General features: G+C 45.5%; 1 protein-coding gene across 5 annotated transcripts in view; it reads right to left on the bottom strand.

The window, feature by feature from the left end:
- The window catches only part of RAB3IL1 (RAB3A interacting protein like 1), a 29,932-nt gene that overhangs the window by 11,911 nt on the left and 4,289 nt on the right, over positions 1–13,732 (bottom strand). For all 5 annotated transcript variants that reach the window (XM_083486696.1, XM_083486697.1, XM_083486699.1 and 2 more), the window contains exons 2-4: positions 5,101–5,350; positions 3,284–3,379; positions 2,347–2,424 (exon numbers count right to left, since the gene is read on the bottom strand). In XM_083486696.1, coding sequence (XP_083342822.1) covers positions 2,347–2,424; positions 3,284–3,379; positions 5,101–5,350 — 424 coding nt within the window. The remainder of the gene's footprint in view (positions 1–2,346; positions 2,425–3,283; positions 3,380–5,100; positions 5,351–13,732) is intronic.

Here is a 13,732-nt window from a genome sequence, read left to right as displayed (position 1 = left end):
TCACCCAAACCCACTCAGTTCTGTTCTCTAAAAAGGAAAAGGGAGCCTGATGAAGTCTAGAGCATCAAGCTGTGCAGCTGAAGCTGCATGTGCTCCTTGTTCCATGCAGGTGCAGAAACCTACCTAAAATATTAAAAAATATCTAGTGCTTAAGAGCACAAAGGTAAGACTGAAAGTGCATGAGTAATGCCTGGTGAAATCTCAGAAGCCAGAGGTGGGTCAGATGCCCAGAGGTCAGGAGGCATGGGCCGCAGTACTCCACAAAGTTATTCACCCTCATGTCATGCTAATGTGATCGTTCCATCAGGGCAAGGATAAAGAGGTGCATTTTCTGCATTTGCTGAAAGCTGCACAGTGAAGATGCCTGATGCACATCTATGAGGAGGAACACCAAAACTTAACAGAGGAATCATGAAATATGCAAAACGATGCATATTTTATTGTGGATACGGGTTGCCAAATTCAGCTCTCACTGATTCAGAATTTTTATTTGCACAGTATGCTAACGTGGTCCCCCCACACTTATATCTGGGGTGCTGTGCTGTGAGTATTGTCACCTGCCCCTCACCAGCCTTGGCTGTCTGTTAGGAGTGCACTTTCAAAAAAATCTAGTCACTTCTGTGTTGAACATATGCAAGCTGGTACAGTCCTAGCCACAGTTTCCTATCCCGCCCTACCCCCACCCCTAAAATGGGAAGGTTAAAATGTCAAAATATTTGGACTTGAAATGCAGCACTTCTCAGGAATCTAATAAAAAAATACACCCAAGAATCCAGCTTGTGTGAAGAGACAGAAAGCATTTGTATGCTTTGCCTAGGACCTGTCAACAGGTGGCACTGCAGCCATATGGTAATGAGATTTTTTTACGACTACATTCTGGACTGCTGGCTACAGATCCTTTTCAGAAACCCTCAGGCATTGTCTCAGAGTTTTGGACATTCAAGTAGTTCTAGAGAAGCTGGTTCTACAAAGTTTATCAAGAAAGGGATTACAGGGACCACTGCATTAGCGAGCAACAACTAACCTTCAGTGGCCTCCCTGGCAGACGGACTGGTTAGGTGGGGCCACCTACCACTGCATTCCCTTGCTTTTCGCTGGGAGCAGTTATATGGGCAGGCGAAATTTGAGACAGGGACCTTGCAAGCTTGCTGGAGTGGAACTGCACTGCTCTAGGCATTAATTATCTGTCCTCTCCACCCAGTGCGCTCTGCAAATCTCTTGCCCTTTCAGCTAACAACAGAACGTTTGGCCATATCTGCTCTTAGCCTCACAAGCGTTCCCTGTGTCCCGGCCGGAATTGAGGCACAAAGATGCACCTCTGCCCTTGATCTTGCTTGAATATTTATTAAATGCCTCGCATCCTTGTTCCCAAAAAGCCACTTGGAACTGTGACTGAATTGAGCATTCATCCAAAACAGTCACAACATGAGCAGCCACTGCCAAGTAATGCCAGAAGCCTTTGGATAAAGAGCAGGCACAGAATCCTGGGCCAAAAACGGAGGAGTGCAGAGTCATCTGAAGAAATTTTCTCATGGTGGAGGACCCAAGTTAAGACATTGTGTATCAGGGTGGGAAGCCCTTTTTTCAGGCATTCCCTTCTGGGAAGCTTTCAAGGAGGCCAAACTTCAGAGGTGAGCAAGGGTCAGAGGCAAGAGAGGGTGGAGCAACAGTAGGCCATATTTCGGCCAAGAATGCAGAGGTTTCCACACACACAAACACCCCCAAAATCTCTCCTTTACAGGCAAGTTAAGAGGGGTTACCACAGCTCAAGGACATGATCCAGCCAGGCAAAAGCACATGCGGAGCAGGGCCAGGGAGAGGCGAGGCTTGAGCTGAACGGGTGTGAGCTGCAGAAGGTTTGAGGCCTAGACAGGGAAGAAAGACTTAGGGAGCTGGGTTTGCTGCCTGGGCCTGAGGTTTCCCATCCTGCTGTATGTCTTTTCCAAACTCAAAAAGGTCTAGAGAAGTGGGTCCCAAACTTGCTTTGTTTCTCTTTTCATGGAACGTGAGTTGGACCAATGAGAAAGTCACCTTTACCTGCTCCTTGCCGCATATTAGCCCTTCTTTCAAACTGCCCCCCACATTCTGCCGGCTGCCAACCTCTGCACATTCAGTGCAAAATCTGAAAGGGAGAGCTGGCACCCCCACACACACACTTAGAGGCCTGCTAAAGGTTCCCCATGTAATCAGGAAACCCAATCTCATGAAGAGCCAATGCATGAAGGTTTTCTTTACTGGACATTATGTGGACTTCTGGGGCAGAGCCAGCAGGCATGGTTGCCCTTCCTCCCATGACATGAGTATATGTAAGGGGGACATGGCTCTCTGTGGCAGAACAGGGCTCACCTTCCCTCGGGCTTCCCTCAGCTGCTTCTCGGATGCTGCTTGCTTGGTGTTTGCCTCCCGCACCATCTTATGGGCTTCCTATAGCAGAGAGAACAAGAAACAAGGGAAAACACACCTGTATACAAAGCAGCAGCATTTGCTAAACGGCACTGTTATCTACAAGTTTCCTCCTAGGGCTGGGGAGGTACTACAGAAAATTACATAGAACCTTTCTTTTTTAAAAAAGGAAGTTCCTGTCAGAGCTGAGGCACATGATCATGAAAACAACACGATGCAGTTCTTCACTTCTGGCGATGGTTGAAGGGGGTGGAGGACAGGAGAGAATAACCTTTTAATGTTCCTGCATATTAAGTGCCCTGGATAGAGACAACTGTGATGCAGGAAGACATCTAGGTTACAAGCATCTCATTGACATGCTAGTTTTCTGTGAGCGGGCACACATGTAGCCACGCCTAATAATTCTACTGCTTTGTGTAAACTTGTTTCTCAAAAGCAGCTGTGGCATGTTTGATGGGGTAGTGCTACTGTGCCACCCTTCTGGCAGTGCTTCTGTTTGCGAAGATCTGGAGGGAGCAGGGCAGCAGTGAGGGCAGGGGAAGCACTGGGCTGGCAGCAGGCCCAAGCACAGGCAACCGTCCCATCCCCACAACCAAGTGTTTCTCCCACCCTTGCCACTACCATGCCTGCTCCAGATCTTGGCAAACAGAAGCACAGCCACAACTGAGAGGGCAGCACCCCATCCCACACACTGTGACTGCTCAAAAGTGCCTCAGAAGAGGATGTGAAGGTGATAAGGGTTTAAATATGTGCACTCATACAGACACACACCACATGCCTGTTCCGATTACATAAGGAAAGCCTTGAAAGTGGTTCCTAAAGGTGAACAGCACCATCTTGGAGGCTCTGGGATTCATTTCAGGCAGGCACGAGACAGTACCTCAAACAAGCTTGCGGTTAACTCCTCCAGCTCCTGCTCCAGCTGCTCTCTGACTTTTGAAAGTCTCTCGCATTCTTCATCCTTCAACTTCAACTCCTGCAGAGCAGAACATGCAAGTAAGCGAAACAGCACACCTGGGGCAAAGGCTCCTTGGCCACAGTCACAGATATAAGGAGTCGGCAGGCACCAAGTCACAACTCATAAACAGTGGCTTTCCAAGGCCTTAGCCAAAAGCCTCTCCATGGGCATGCTAAGAAAAGACCTTCTCATGCTGGTGAAACTAAGGCATCACCCCTCATCCCCACAGCTACTGATCAAGGGTTTCTAAGACACCATAATGAAAAACAGCGTGTTTTCCTACCTTGGGCTTCCATATATGTCACAAAAGATTGAACAAAGATACCGGTACTTAACTGTCAGCATTAACTCTTATCTCTGGCCTACAGGCAAATATTTGGTGGGTGGGAAAGGGGAGTTAGGTTAGAATCTATGTCTCCCTTAGGCCAGCACGTATTGTATCTTCTTAGAGAAGAAGAAGAAGAGGAGGAGTTTGGATTTGATATCCTGCTTTATCACTGCCCTAAGGAGTCTCAAAGCGGCTAACAATCTCCTTTCCCTTCCTCCCCCACAACAAACACTCTGTGAGGTGAGTGGGGCTGAGAGACTTCAGAGAAGTGTGATTAGCCCAAGGTCACCCAGCAGCTGCATGTGGAGGAGCGGAGACGCGAACCTGGTTCATCAGATTACGAGTCTACCGCTCTTAACCACTACACCAAACTGTCACACCCTCAACACCAGTTTGGATGTTTGGTTATGAAAAAACTACCAGTGCTGTGGTCTGCCTGCTCTGCAACCTAAGGACATACAAGCTGTCCATTGCCCAACAGACATTGAAAGAATAATATCATTTGATTTCTCCAATTTCCTTTAAAGCAAATCACACTTCTTTAATTAAAGAGTGCAATTGTAACTGGAAGAACAGCATGAAAAAGGATAAGCAATGTGCACAAGTCCAAGGTATCAGGCCACCACGAATGACCAGAAATATAAAATGTATTCCTATAATGCTTGAAGGTGCACACATGCATTTATAATGCAAACCACACATTATGCAGTGGCATCTTTAATTGAGACTGAGAGATAAAGGCAGACGCTCTTTTTCTGCAATTGGATTCTGGTGTTTTGCCCACTCAGCACCTGTCTTACTCACAAAGCAGCATGAGCCTGCTTTTGACAGAACAGAATCAATACAGAAGGCAAGCAGGTTAGCCTTACTGTGGAGTGAACCCAACACTGTGCAAGCCGCATTCTACTCACTCAACAAGATTTCTCCTTCATTTCCGCCCCACCCCCAGCCCCCTACACTCCCTACATGGTGCAGTGGGGAGGGGGTAAAGGTGAAGTCCCGTTGCATCAGCATTCATTCCACTCATGCACAGACACCACTGGATACAACCCAAAATGTCAATTGTTCCTTGGAGCAGCTTCCAACTGCATGCTAATAAGAGACCCAGAATGCCCCTTAGTGAGCAATGCAGAAGAAGCTTCACATAGTCACAGATATGTGGGGATGGGCCACAGCTCAATTGCAGAGCATCTGCTCTGCACCAAAAAGGTCCCTTGAATCTCTGGGAAAGGAAGAAGTCCCAGGAGCTGCTGCCAGTCAGTATGAACTACACTGAGCTACATGGACCCAAGCTCTGACTCAGAAGGCACTGCCCTGTGCCTGTGGCTTGTGCTCACCAATATATGTTTAGAGCTTACCATGGCATTTGGATGTGGCCATCCTGTTCTCCCATCTTGACCAAACCTCTTACCTTCTGAGCTCTGTGGAGCTCTTCTTTCAGGAATTCAGATCCCTTCTCACGGATCTCCACAGAGGAGCTGCGCAAGCGGGAGACGTTGAGTTGCGCCACGGACTGGTTCTCATCCCCACCTGCTGAGTCCTTGGCAGAAGGCTCTGGCTGCTGCAGCTCCTGGCCCCTGTTGCTTGGTGCAAGGGGCTTCCATTGTCCCACCACTGGCTGCTTTTGGAGATGCTGCCGGGTATCGTCAAACTGGGCCTGGCTGTTGGAAAGAAACCAATGAGCTTTGGGTGGCTAAAAAGGGCTCTCAACACATGGAAGATATGCTCCCATTCCCCCCACCACAAGACAAAAGACTGGGAAATGGGAAACATAGGAGTGGCCCTCTGCCGAGAGAGAGAGAGAGAGAGAGAGAGAGAGAGAGAGAGATGTGCTCAGAGATTATATGGATCAGGTTAGCCGACGAGAGGGAAGACACCTGCCTTATACTCTGAAGAGATGCTGCTGTCAAGTGTCAACAACAAAGAACCCCGGCAAAACACAGGAAGGACTTACTGGGTGCAATGCGGGGCTACCAGTTTCACAAGGTGTGGCACTTAACATTTAAGAAGAAGTTGACACCTAAGCTGACAACACTTTGGGGTACCTCAAAATCCAACAAATTGATTCCGACTTGGTATTGGCTTACGTTGATACAAAAGAAGACAATCAAAATCCAGAATCCCATTATGCTAGAATTTGGAATGTGTGAACCTTTGGCTTTGCCTATCTACTCTATACTGACTTGTATTCGATTGAGAATTTGCTTTTGGATTTTTTAAAAATTTCTGACAATTTTCCCTAATTGCCATTTTCCCTGTTTTTATCAGCTCTTGATTTTGTACCTTTCTGGTGTAGGTTTGTAATATGCTTATTACTTTCATTGAAGTCAATTTCTCATGGACTGCAGGTAAGTGGAGAGGGAGGGTTATGTTTTTCTCATCAGTTCTAGGGGAGTCCCCAATGAATGCATTATTGCTTTGAACTCCAACTGAATTGTATTTTTGCACTTGTTTTTGAGAGGTACAAAGTGTGTAGTTTAAAAAGAGGCCCAATGGGCAAATAAGTACCATCTGGTATAACCTAGTTTCCTATATTAAGTGTATAAATCTTCTTTCTACTTCTGATAGAAACAAATAGGTTCCACCACCATCTATCCCTTGACCAAGGTTATCGCCACAGCAGCAATTCACACATTAGATTTTGTAGTTACCACACTACACTGACAAGAATAAAAACCAGCACCACTACAGCTCTACAGGAGGAAGTCATGCTCATTGCATCAAAAAGGTGAACATCTGCAAAAGCTATTCAGGAGCCAAATTCCATTAGGGATTCCAGATGTTGTTCTGCAGGAGCCTGCATGCTCCGAATGCCTGCACACCTGGCCACAGAGGGGCCTCTAGGTCAGACTGCTGCATTATTTCCTCACCCTGTGAACTACTGGCGAGCCAGTGTCTGTTAACAAGCTTTTGAGCCTTACAACATCACAGAACACTGCTTCCTTCCCGCTCTGTTGCCCAGTTCAGAATAGTGCAGAGAACTTCCAATGAAAGGTCAGGGTGCAATGGCAGAGTACACAAACACGTTTCAGAAGATCCCAGGATCAATCCCTGGCATATGCAGACAGGGCTAGGAAAGATCTCTGCCTGAAACCCTGGAATGCTGCTGCCAGCCTGGGTAGACTGAGCAAGAGGGACCAATGTTCTGACTTGATGTAAGGAAGATTCCTATGTTCCATAAAAGTGGGTGTGTGCATGGTGGGGAGTGGGGGAGAGAAAGGGAGAGAAGCAGAGCACACAAACACACATACAAGACAGGATGGGTGTTTCCCTAAGAGTTTCCAATACTCTCTTTAAAGCTGGAAATGATCCAAATTCTGAAGAGTTTGCAGTTCTAAACAAAGTGCCAAAAGTTTACGAATAAATCTTGGAAGGTCCATCCAACATGTTGCATCTACTCCTCCTTTCTAGGGAATAAAAGATAGCTTCCTAACATTGTTTTTGTTGGGGAGAAAAGAAGAAACAACGGGCAAGCAATAGCAATCAAGCTTCAAGTGAACTAAGGAACAGCATTCAGGTTTGCTTAGTCCAATGCCTGTGGCTCCCCCAAAATATGGCTAGACTCCAGCTCTCATCAGCCCCAGCCAGCATGGCCAATGGTCAGAAATGATGGGAGCTGCTGTCCAATGTTATCTGAAGGGCCACAGATTCCCCATCCCTGCCTGGGAGAAATGCCCCTATTTTCTCCAGTGGGTAGGACAGTCCTGGTTGTCTCAATGGGATGGAACACAAAAGCCAGAGGCAGTCTGTGGGAGGTAGACACTTCTGAATTGTTGGTATAGTCAGTTCTCTAAAAGTAATTCTCAGTCCTTTGGAGCTAATCCTCAGGTGGGGACGACAACACCAGATGGGCTAAGAAGTCTGTGCCTGAGCTTTAACCACTTCGCAATGAAAGCAGGAGCTCTTATTACTACAGGGAATATATGTGGAGTAGTATTCAGTCCTATGAACTCCCAATTGTAATTTGAAGTGGTGCAGTTCATGCAAACATTTGTCATCCCATCTGCTGATTGTGAGAACGATGCTATACTAAATTTAGAAGGTATGTCCTTGGGCTTTGGGGGGGAAATGAGTTGAAGGAGAAAAAAATAAGACACACACAAACAAAAATCACCGTAAGTAGGTAGAAATGGCATATGGGGAAGAGACACAAATAGCTTGGTAAAGTCTAGGAGTTGGATCCTAGTTTTTTAAAAAACAAAACAGAATATAAGTACTGTTTAGGAGAGGGGGTGCAGAAGCAGATAAAGAAGACATGGCCTTTGCCAGGTTTGCAAGGAATAGATAAAGACAGCCAAGTAAATGTGCATATTCACTCAGAATAAAGTGTCTCTTCCTGCAATGGTACTTGCATCCTGCATGGGAGTTCAGTCTTAGAAGAACTCTTGCTGCTATCAGCTTGCAAACAGAGGTGCTAATCTCTTTCTTTCTCTCTCTCTCTCTCTCTCTCTCTCTCTCTGTGTGTGTGTGTGTGTGTGTGTGTGTTAATCTCACGTAGCAAGAAAGATCTTTTGTGCATATGTGGAAGAAGCCAAAATTTGATTCCAGAGACAGCAAGATGGCTACAGGGGTAGAATGTTGGATTTGGCCAGAGAGGCCTGAAATGAAATTCTACCTTGGCCCTGGATACCAAACCTCTCTCTCCGCTTCAAATTTCCACCAACAAAATGGAAATAATATCAGTATATTTCACAGGATGACTACAGAGGCAAACACCAGAGATTTTGCAAAGCCATTTGAAGGTTTCTTTTAAAAAAGGAATTCCCCAAGCATAAATAATTAAGAGCAATACACTTATTGCAAAGCCTTTCGACTAGGAAGAAACCTCTCCAGGGAAGAGTTTGGAAAGTAGAAGAGAATATAATGGTCATGGCTGCTATTCAGATAGCCATGTGGGTTAACAATGGGATAGAAATAATTCAAAAACCAATGATAAGAAAATGCAGGCTATGCTTTTGTTGAATTATAGTCAATATCTTATTAGATCAGACCCTGAAAAAGAGGTCTGGAGGGGGAAAGGACGTGCAGTTGATATAACCAACTACGTGATCTCAAAGTATCTCATACCCAGATCAGAGAAATCTCTAAATTTGCCAATTCAGAGTCATGCGACCTACATTTTTAACAGGTGTGGTGCATCAACTCTGACATATCAAAGCAGGTGTTGCTTTTTTAGAAAGAAGTAAAGAAACAGGCACCTTAGAAGACAAGAGACGGATCTGGGTGAGCTGAGATGCACCAAAGAGAGCGGCTGAGCAATGGCAATTGTATTTTAAGATTAGCAGAAAGAACAATCAACAGGGAACCAGTTCTGCAAAAAGGAATATGATATTTAATCTGGCAGCTCTTCCCCTTACAATTCCAATTTTGACTCCAAGTAAAATAGCACACTGGGCAGCCAAGCAGCATGAGTAGGAGAAGCGATGGAAGGCTTCCAGAAATTTAGGCTCAACACTTATGAGCCATTACAAAAACAAAAAGATACAAGGAACACAGATGGATATTAGCCCCACGTATCAATATCTTGGCACACTCTTAACAGTGCCAATCAATTGTGATTAAAAGACCAGGAGCTCCCTCTGTAAAAGATCCAGTGCTGCCTCTGTTTTCTGAAGCAAATCCCTCTCTCCGCCTTAAAGGCTCTTAAAGGGTACATTGGCACAAATTTTAACCCAAGATAACCAGGATTTGTAACTAGAGTTTGGAACAGAATATCTGCAAAGGGGCCCTGCCAGGGAAGAAGGGGTGAGTGAAGATCTACATCAGGACCCAAGTGAGGGGGGGGGTTAAAGATCTACATCAGAACGGGAGGGGTGGGGAATAAAGATTTATATCAGGAAAAAGGGTGAGTGAAGATCTATGGAAGCCACCCAGAGTGGCTGGGGAGGCCCAGCCAGATGGGTGGGGTATAAATAATAAATTATTATTATTATTATTATTATTATTATTATTATTATTATTATTACTACATCAGGAACAAGATCAGCACTGGGAACAAGTCATGAATAGGAATCTACAAGAAAACAAAGTACTGTTATAAAAGTTTTAAGAATGAAAGTTTAGGATAAAGATAACTCCTTCAATTCCTTAAGCTTATGAGGAAAGTCATGATTCATTCAGGCTGGCCCCATTTCCTTTGCAGAAATGGGAAACCTTGGTCTGCATGAAGAAGGCAGAAGTCTTGACCAACTAGCCTAGCCCACCTCTCTTATTTACAGCCAAGTTGATAAATTATGAAGCAGAATTGCAGATCTTCATATTACCAAAAAAAGCATTTTTGAACTGCAGCTTTCAAAACGCAGGTAAGGTCTCTCTGCACCCTCCCCCAATCCTAACAGACTTTGTTCCCTGCTTCAACCTGTGTCTCATCTCATGCACTTTCTAACTCAGGGGTCGGGAAACTAAGGTCCACGGGCTGGATAAGGCCCAAGGGGCTCTTTAATCCGGCCCGAGGACCCTGCCACCCACCTGCCCAGTCTCCATGCTAAACTGACATGGCATAGCGGCGCCTTGCCGCGTGGGTACTGACTTCCACAATAGGTGAGCAGGCGGCTTCTGATTGGCTCCAAGAAGCTCCCACAGCCAATCTGAAGCCAGGGGCGCCTCTGGGCGGGCAGCAACACTGGCCAATCTGAAGCCGCGCCAGGTTTCTTCAGCATGCGGGTGGCGAGGCTTCAGATTGGCCAGCTTTGCGGTCATGGACCAGAAACAAGAGGTGCCACCACCATTGCTGGCTCTCAGCTGCCGCTGGCTCACAGCCAACACCAGAGGAGTTAAGAAAGCAGGGGGAGGGGGAGAGGCTAGGGGAGAGAGAAAAGCCCCCCTCCGCCGGTATATGTGTGCACGCGAGCATGCGTGTGTGTGTGTGTGTGTGTGTGTGTGTGTGTGGTCCGGCCCACCAGAAGATTTGAGGGACAGTGAGCCAGCCTGCTGGTAGCAAAGTTTGCTGACCCCTGTTCTAATTCTTCCATCTCAAGTTCACATTTGGACAATTCTGCTCTGGCATGCATCTGCAAAGCAGAGCTAAAAATGGGGGAGTGGGGATAATAACTGAGCAGTGACAACAAGTCCATTTGTTCTCTTCTTTTCTCTCTCTCACCCTGCAAATCAAATAAACCAGGAACTGCTGAAAACATCAGGTTAAAAAAGGGGAAGTATGTGGGGAGAATGGTTAAAAAAAAGTGCAAGTCTGTTAGAAACAGTGAAGGATGAATGCTGACACAGAGAGAAGCCACATATTTGGAAAGTATGCTTTGGATCAGGCACAAGGGGAATATTCATGGGGCACATTGAGATGGTCACTATCTTTAGGTGGGATTCAATCACATACCAGCAAATATAGGTTGCACACTTAAAAGTGCATTTGGTGCTCTTTCACAACCAAACCATTTCCTTAAAAATCTGGGCCTTTTGCAATAAGCTTATTGACCGTGAAATGCACTGGAAAGTGTGAGATAACACCTGTTTGACACAATGTCATCTAACCTCCCTGCAAATAAATCAGAATCAATGTTTAATAAATTGCTAAGTTCATCTAACCTCCCTGAAAACTCTGCAAATAAATCAGGGCAGATGCTCAACAAGCAAATCATCTGGAAACTATCAATGAGGCACTAACTGTTTACACAGCAGCAGAATTAGGGTGCAAATATTTAACTCTTAGTGAACAAATAAACCTGCTCTGAACCATCTTGAACCAACCTGCAGATGGGGGTTCAAATTGTTTGCATGTAGAAAACCGTATGTTGAAAAGAGAGATTCTGGTCTAACCTTCTCCCTTGCATCTAGTTTTCTATATTCTGGGGACTTTTTTGTATGAAGGAGCACTTGATCGTGCAATCACCTCACTGTAATCTGAAGTGGTATAGACTAAACTCTGGCTTACCAGTTTAGTGAAAACTAGGCCAGTCTTACCCCCACGCTAGGTTTAACCCTGATCAACAATCAGGATATTTTAAAAATATAGATGTAACACACAACTTTTTATTGGAATGTATGGTTTCACAGGATGCTATCTTAACTGAAAACTAAAAGAACCGAGATTATTCCAATGGGAAATTTAGAACGTGTATGGCAAAATTGGCAAGAGTATAACTCTGTGGAAACAAGGCATGATGGTGCCAAAGACAAAAGAGCAAAGGTAGCTTGCCAACTGTTGCCCCCCAAACTTCTCTTATGGGGTTATTAATTAATTCATTTTCATCCCACACTCCCCCCCAAAGGAGCCCAGGGCAGCAAACAGCAAGAGATAGGACAATAAAAACTTAAAAACATATTTCAGTAAACTTGTTGACTTGGATTCCAAAGAAGTGCCGGAAGAAGCAGAGTGCTCAGCAAAATGTTATTTTTTTGCTCCTTCCTCTTCTGCCAGCCCTTCTGAAGGATCCTCCTGAATGGAGCATGCTGAGTTGTGGGGGCTGAGGAGGAAGGAGGCAATGCTGATAAATCGGGTCAGCCACCTAATTATCCTTTGTTCTAAAAACCCTGCAATATTGCTTTCATCCAGGCAGGTTTCATCCAGGCAGTCTAATGCTACTGCGTTAAAGGCAAACAAAAACAGAAGTGAGGGGAAAGGCACCAATGAAGCATGGCAATGGTTTTTTCCTACAATAGTCCCCACTTTGGATGACGCCGCATGATTCTGGTACACCCTTGTCTTGCCCTCTGGACAACTAGAGAAGAACCAGCAGAAAAATGTGGCTACCAGATACCAGACATGCTCAGTCAGCAAACCCAATGCTAAAATAAAGAAAAGCATTATCCCTTTTGTAAACACCCTTGAGGTAATCATTATTCCAGTTTTAGGATGGAACGACAGAGTTTGCAATGAAACATGGCCAAAATCATGCAGCTAGTCCACAGTAAGGTTGGATGATATGCCTAGGAATCCCAGATTCAAGTTCAAATGTCCTATAGGGCATTCTGCCTTATTTCTGTTCCTCCTACCAGTGTTGTAGGTTGGGTACACCTATGTTTCAGCCTTGTGTCTCATGCGGCAGCAATTCCCTACTCCAGGGATGGGGAGCCCATGGCTCTCCTAATGTTTTGTTATTTAGTCGCTTAGTCGTGTCCGACTCTTCGTGACCCCATGTACCAGAGCACGCCAGGCACTCCTGTCTTCCACTGCCTCTAGCAGTTTAGTCAAACACATGGTGGTAGCTTTGAGAACACTGTCCAACCATCTCATCCTCTGTCATCCCCTTTCTCCTTGTACCCTCAATCTTTCCCAACATCAGGGTCTTTTCCAGGGAGTCTTCTTTTCTCATGAGGTGGCCAAAGTATTGGAGCCTAAGCTTCAGGATCTGCCCTTCCAGTGAGCACTCAGGGCTGATTTCCTTCAGAATGGATAGGTTTGATCTTCTTGCTGGACTACAATTCCCACCATCCCCTGACCATTAGCCACACTGGCTGGAGGCTGATGGGCAGTCAGAGTCTATCCACAGCCCAGAAGTTCCCTCACTCCTGCTCTACGAAGTAGATTCCGAATTCCTGGCTCAAACTGCCAAGAATGACTACTGCTTTCCTTCCATACGTCATTTTATTGTGAACCCAGGGGCTATTTTAAAGGGCCTTTTTGCCAAATGGGCAACAAAGCACTTTTAAACTTGATTCACGTTTGACATACACCCTTTAAAGATACAAAAGTACAAAAACATTATTCACAAAAAGAAGCAAGGCGAAGCACAACATAATTGGGCTAGCCTAGTTTGAAAGGGCTTCAGTCAGCAACAGTTTTCCAGCGAAGGAAACTGCCAGCTGAACAAAATAGCTAAGGTCCAAAGCATTCCCTACAGCAAAGCTAGGAAAGGGGTACTGCATATCAAAAGCCTTTCTTCTCACCCCACATGAAGTCCACTGCCAGCTCTCTGGGAATACTTAGGAGTTGCTTTTAAATGGTAGAAAGCGGCTGCTCTCTCCTTCTCCTCCTGTCCCCCTCCAGGAGTTGTTGGCAGCAACATGTCTGTTCTCTCAAATAGAATTCAGGCGCTGCTTCACAAAACGTGCAAATGATGAGTTTTTATTTTGGAAGGAACACTTTCTAA

Source organism: Podarcis liolepis (assembly GCF_965112155.1).
Source record: "Podarcis liolepis genome assembly, chromosome: 1".
Classification (NCBI taxonomy): domain Eukaryota; kingdom Metazoa; phylum Chordata; class Lepidosauria; order Squamata; family Lacertidae; genus Podarcis; species Podarcis liolepis.
The sequence above is the reverse complement of the archived record's forward strand: the minus strand, read 5'-3'. Positions and strand labels throughout refer to the sequence as shown.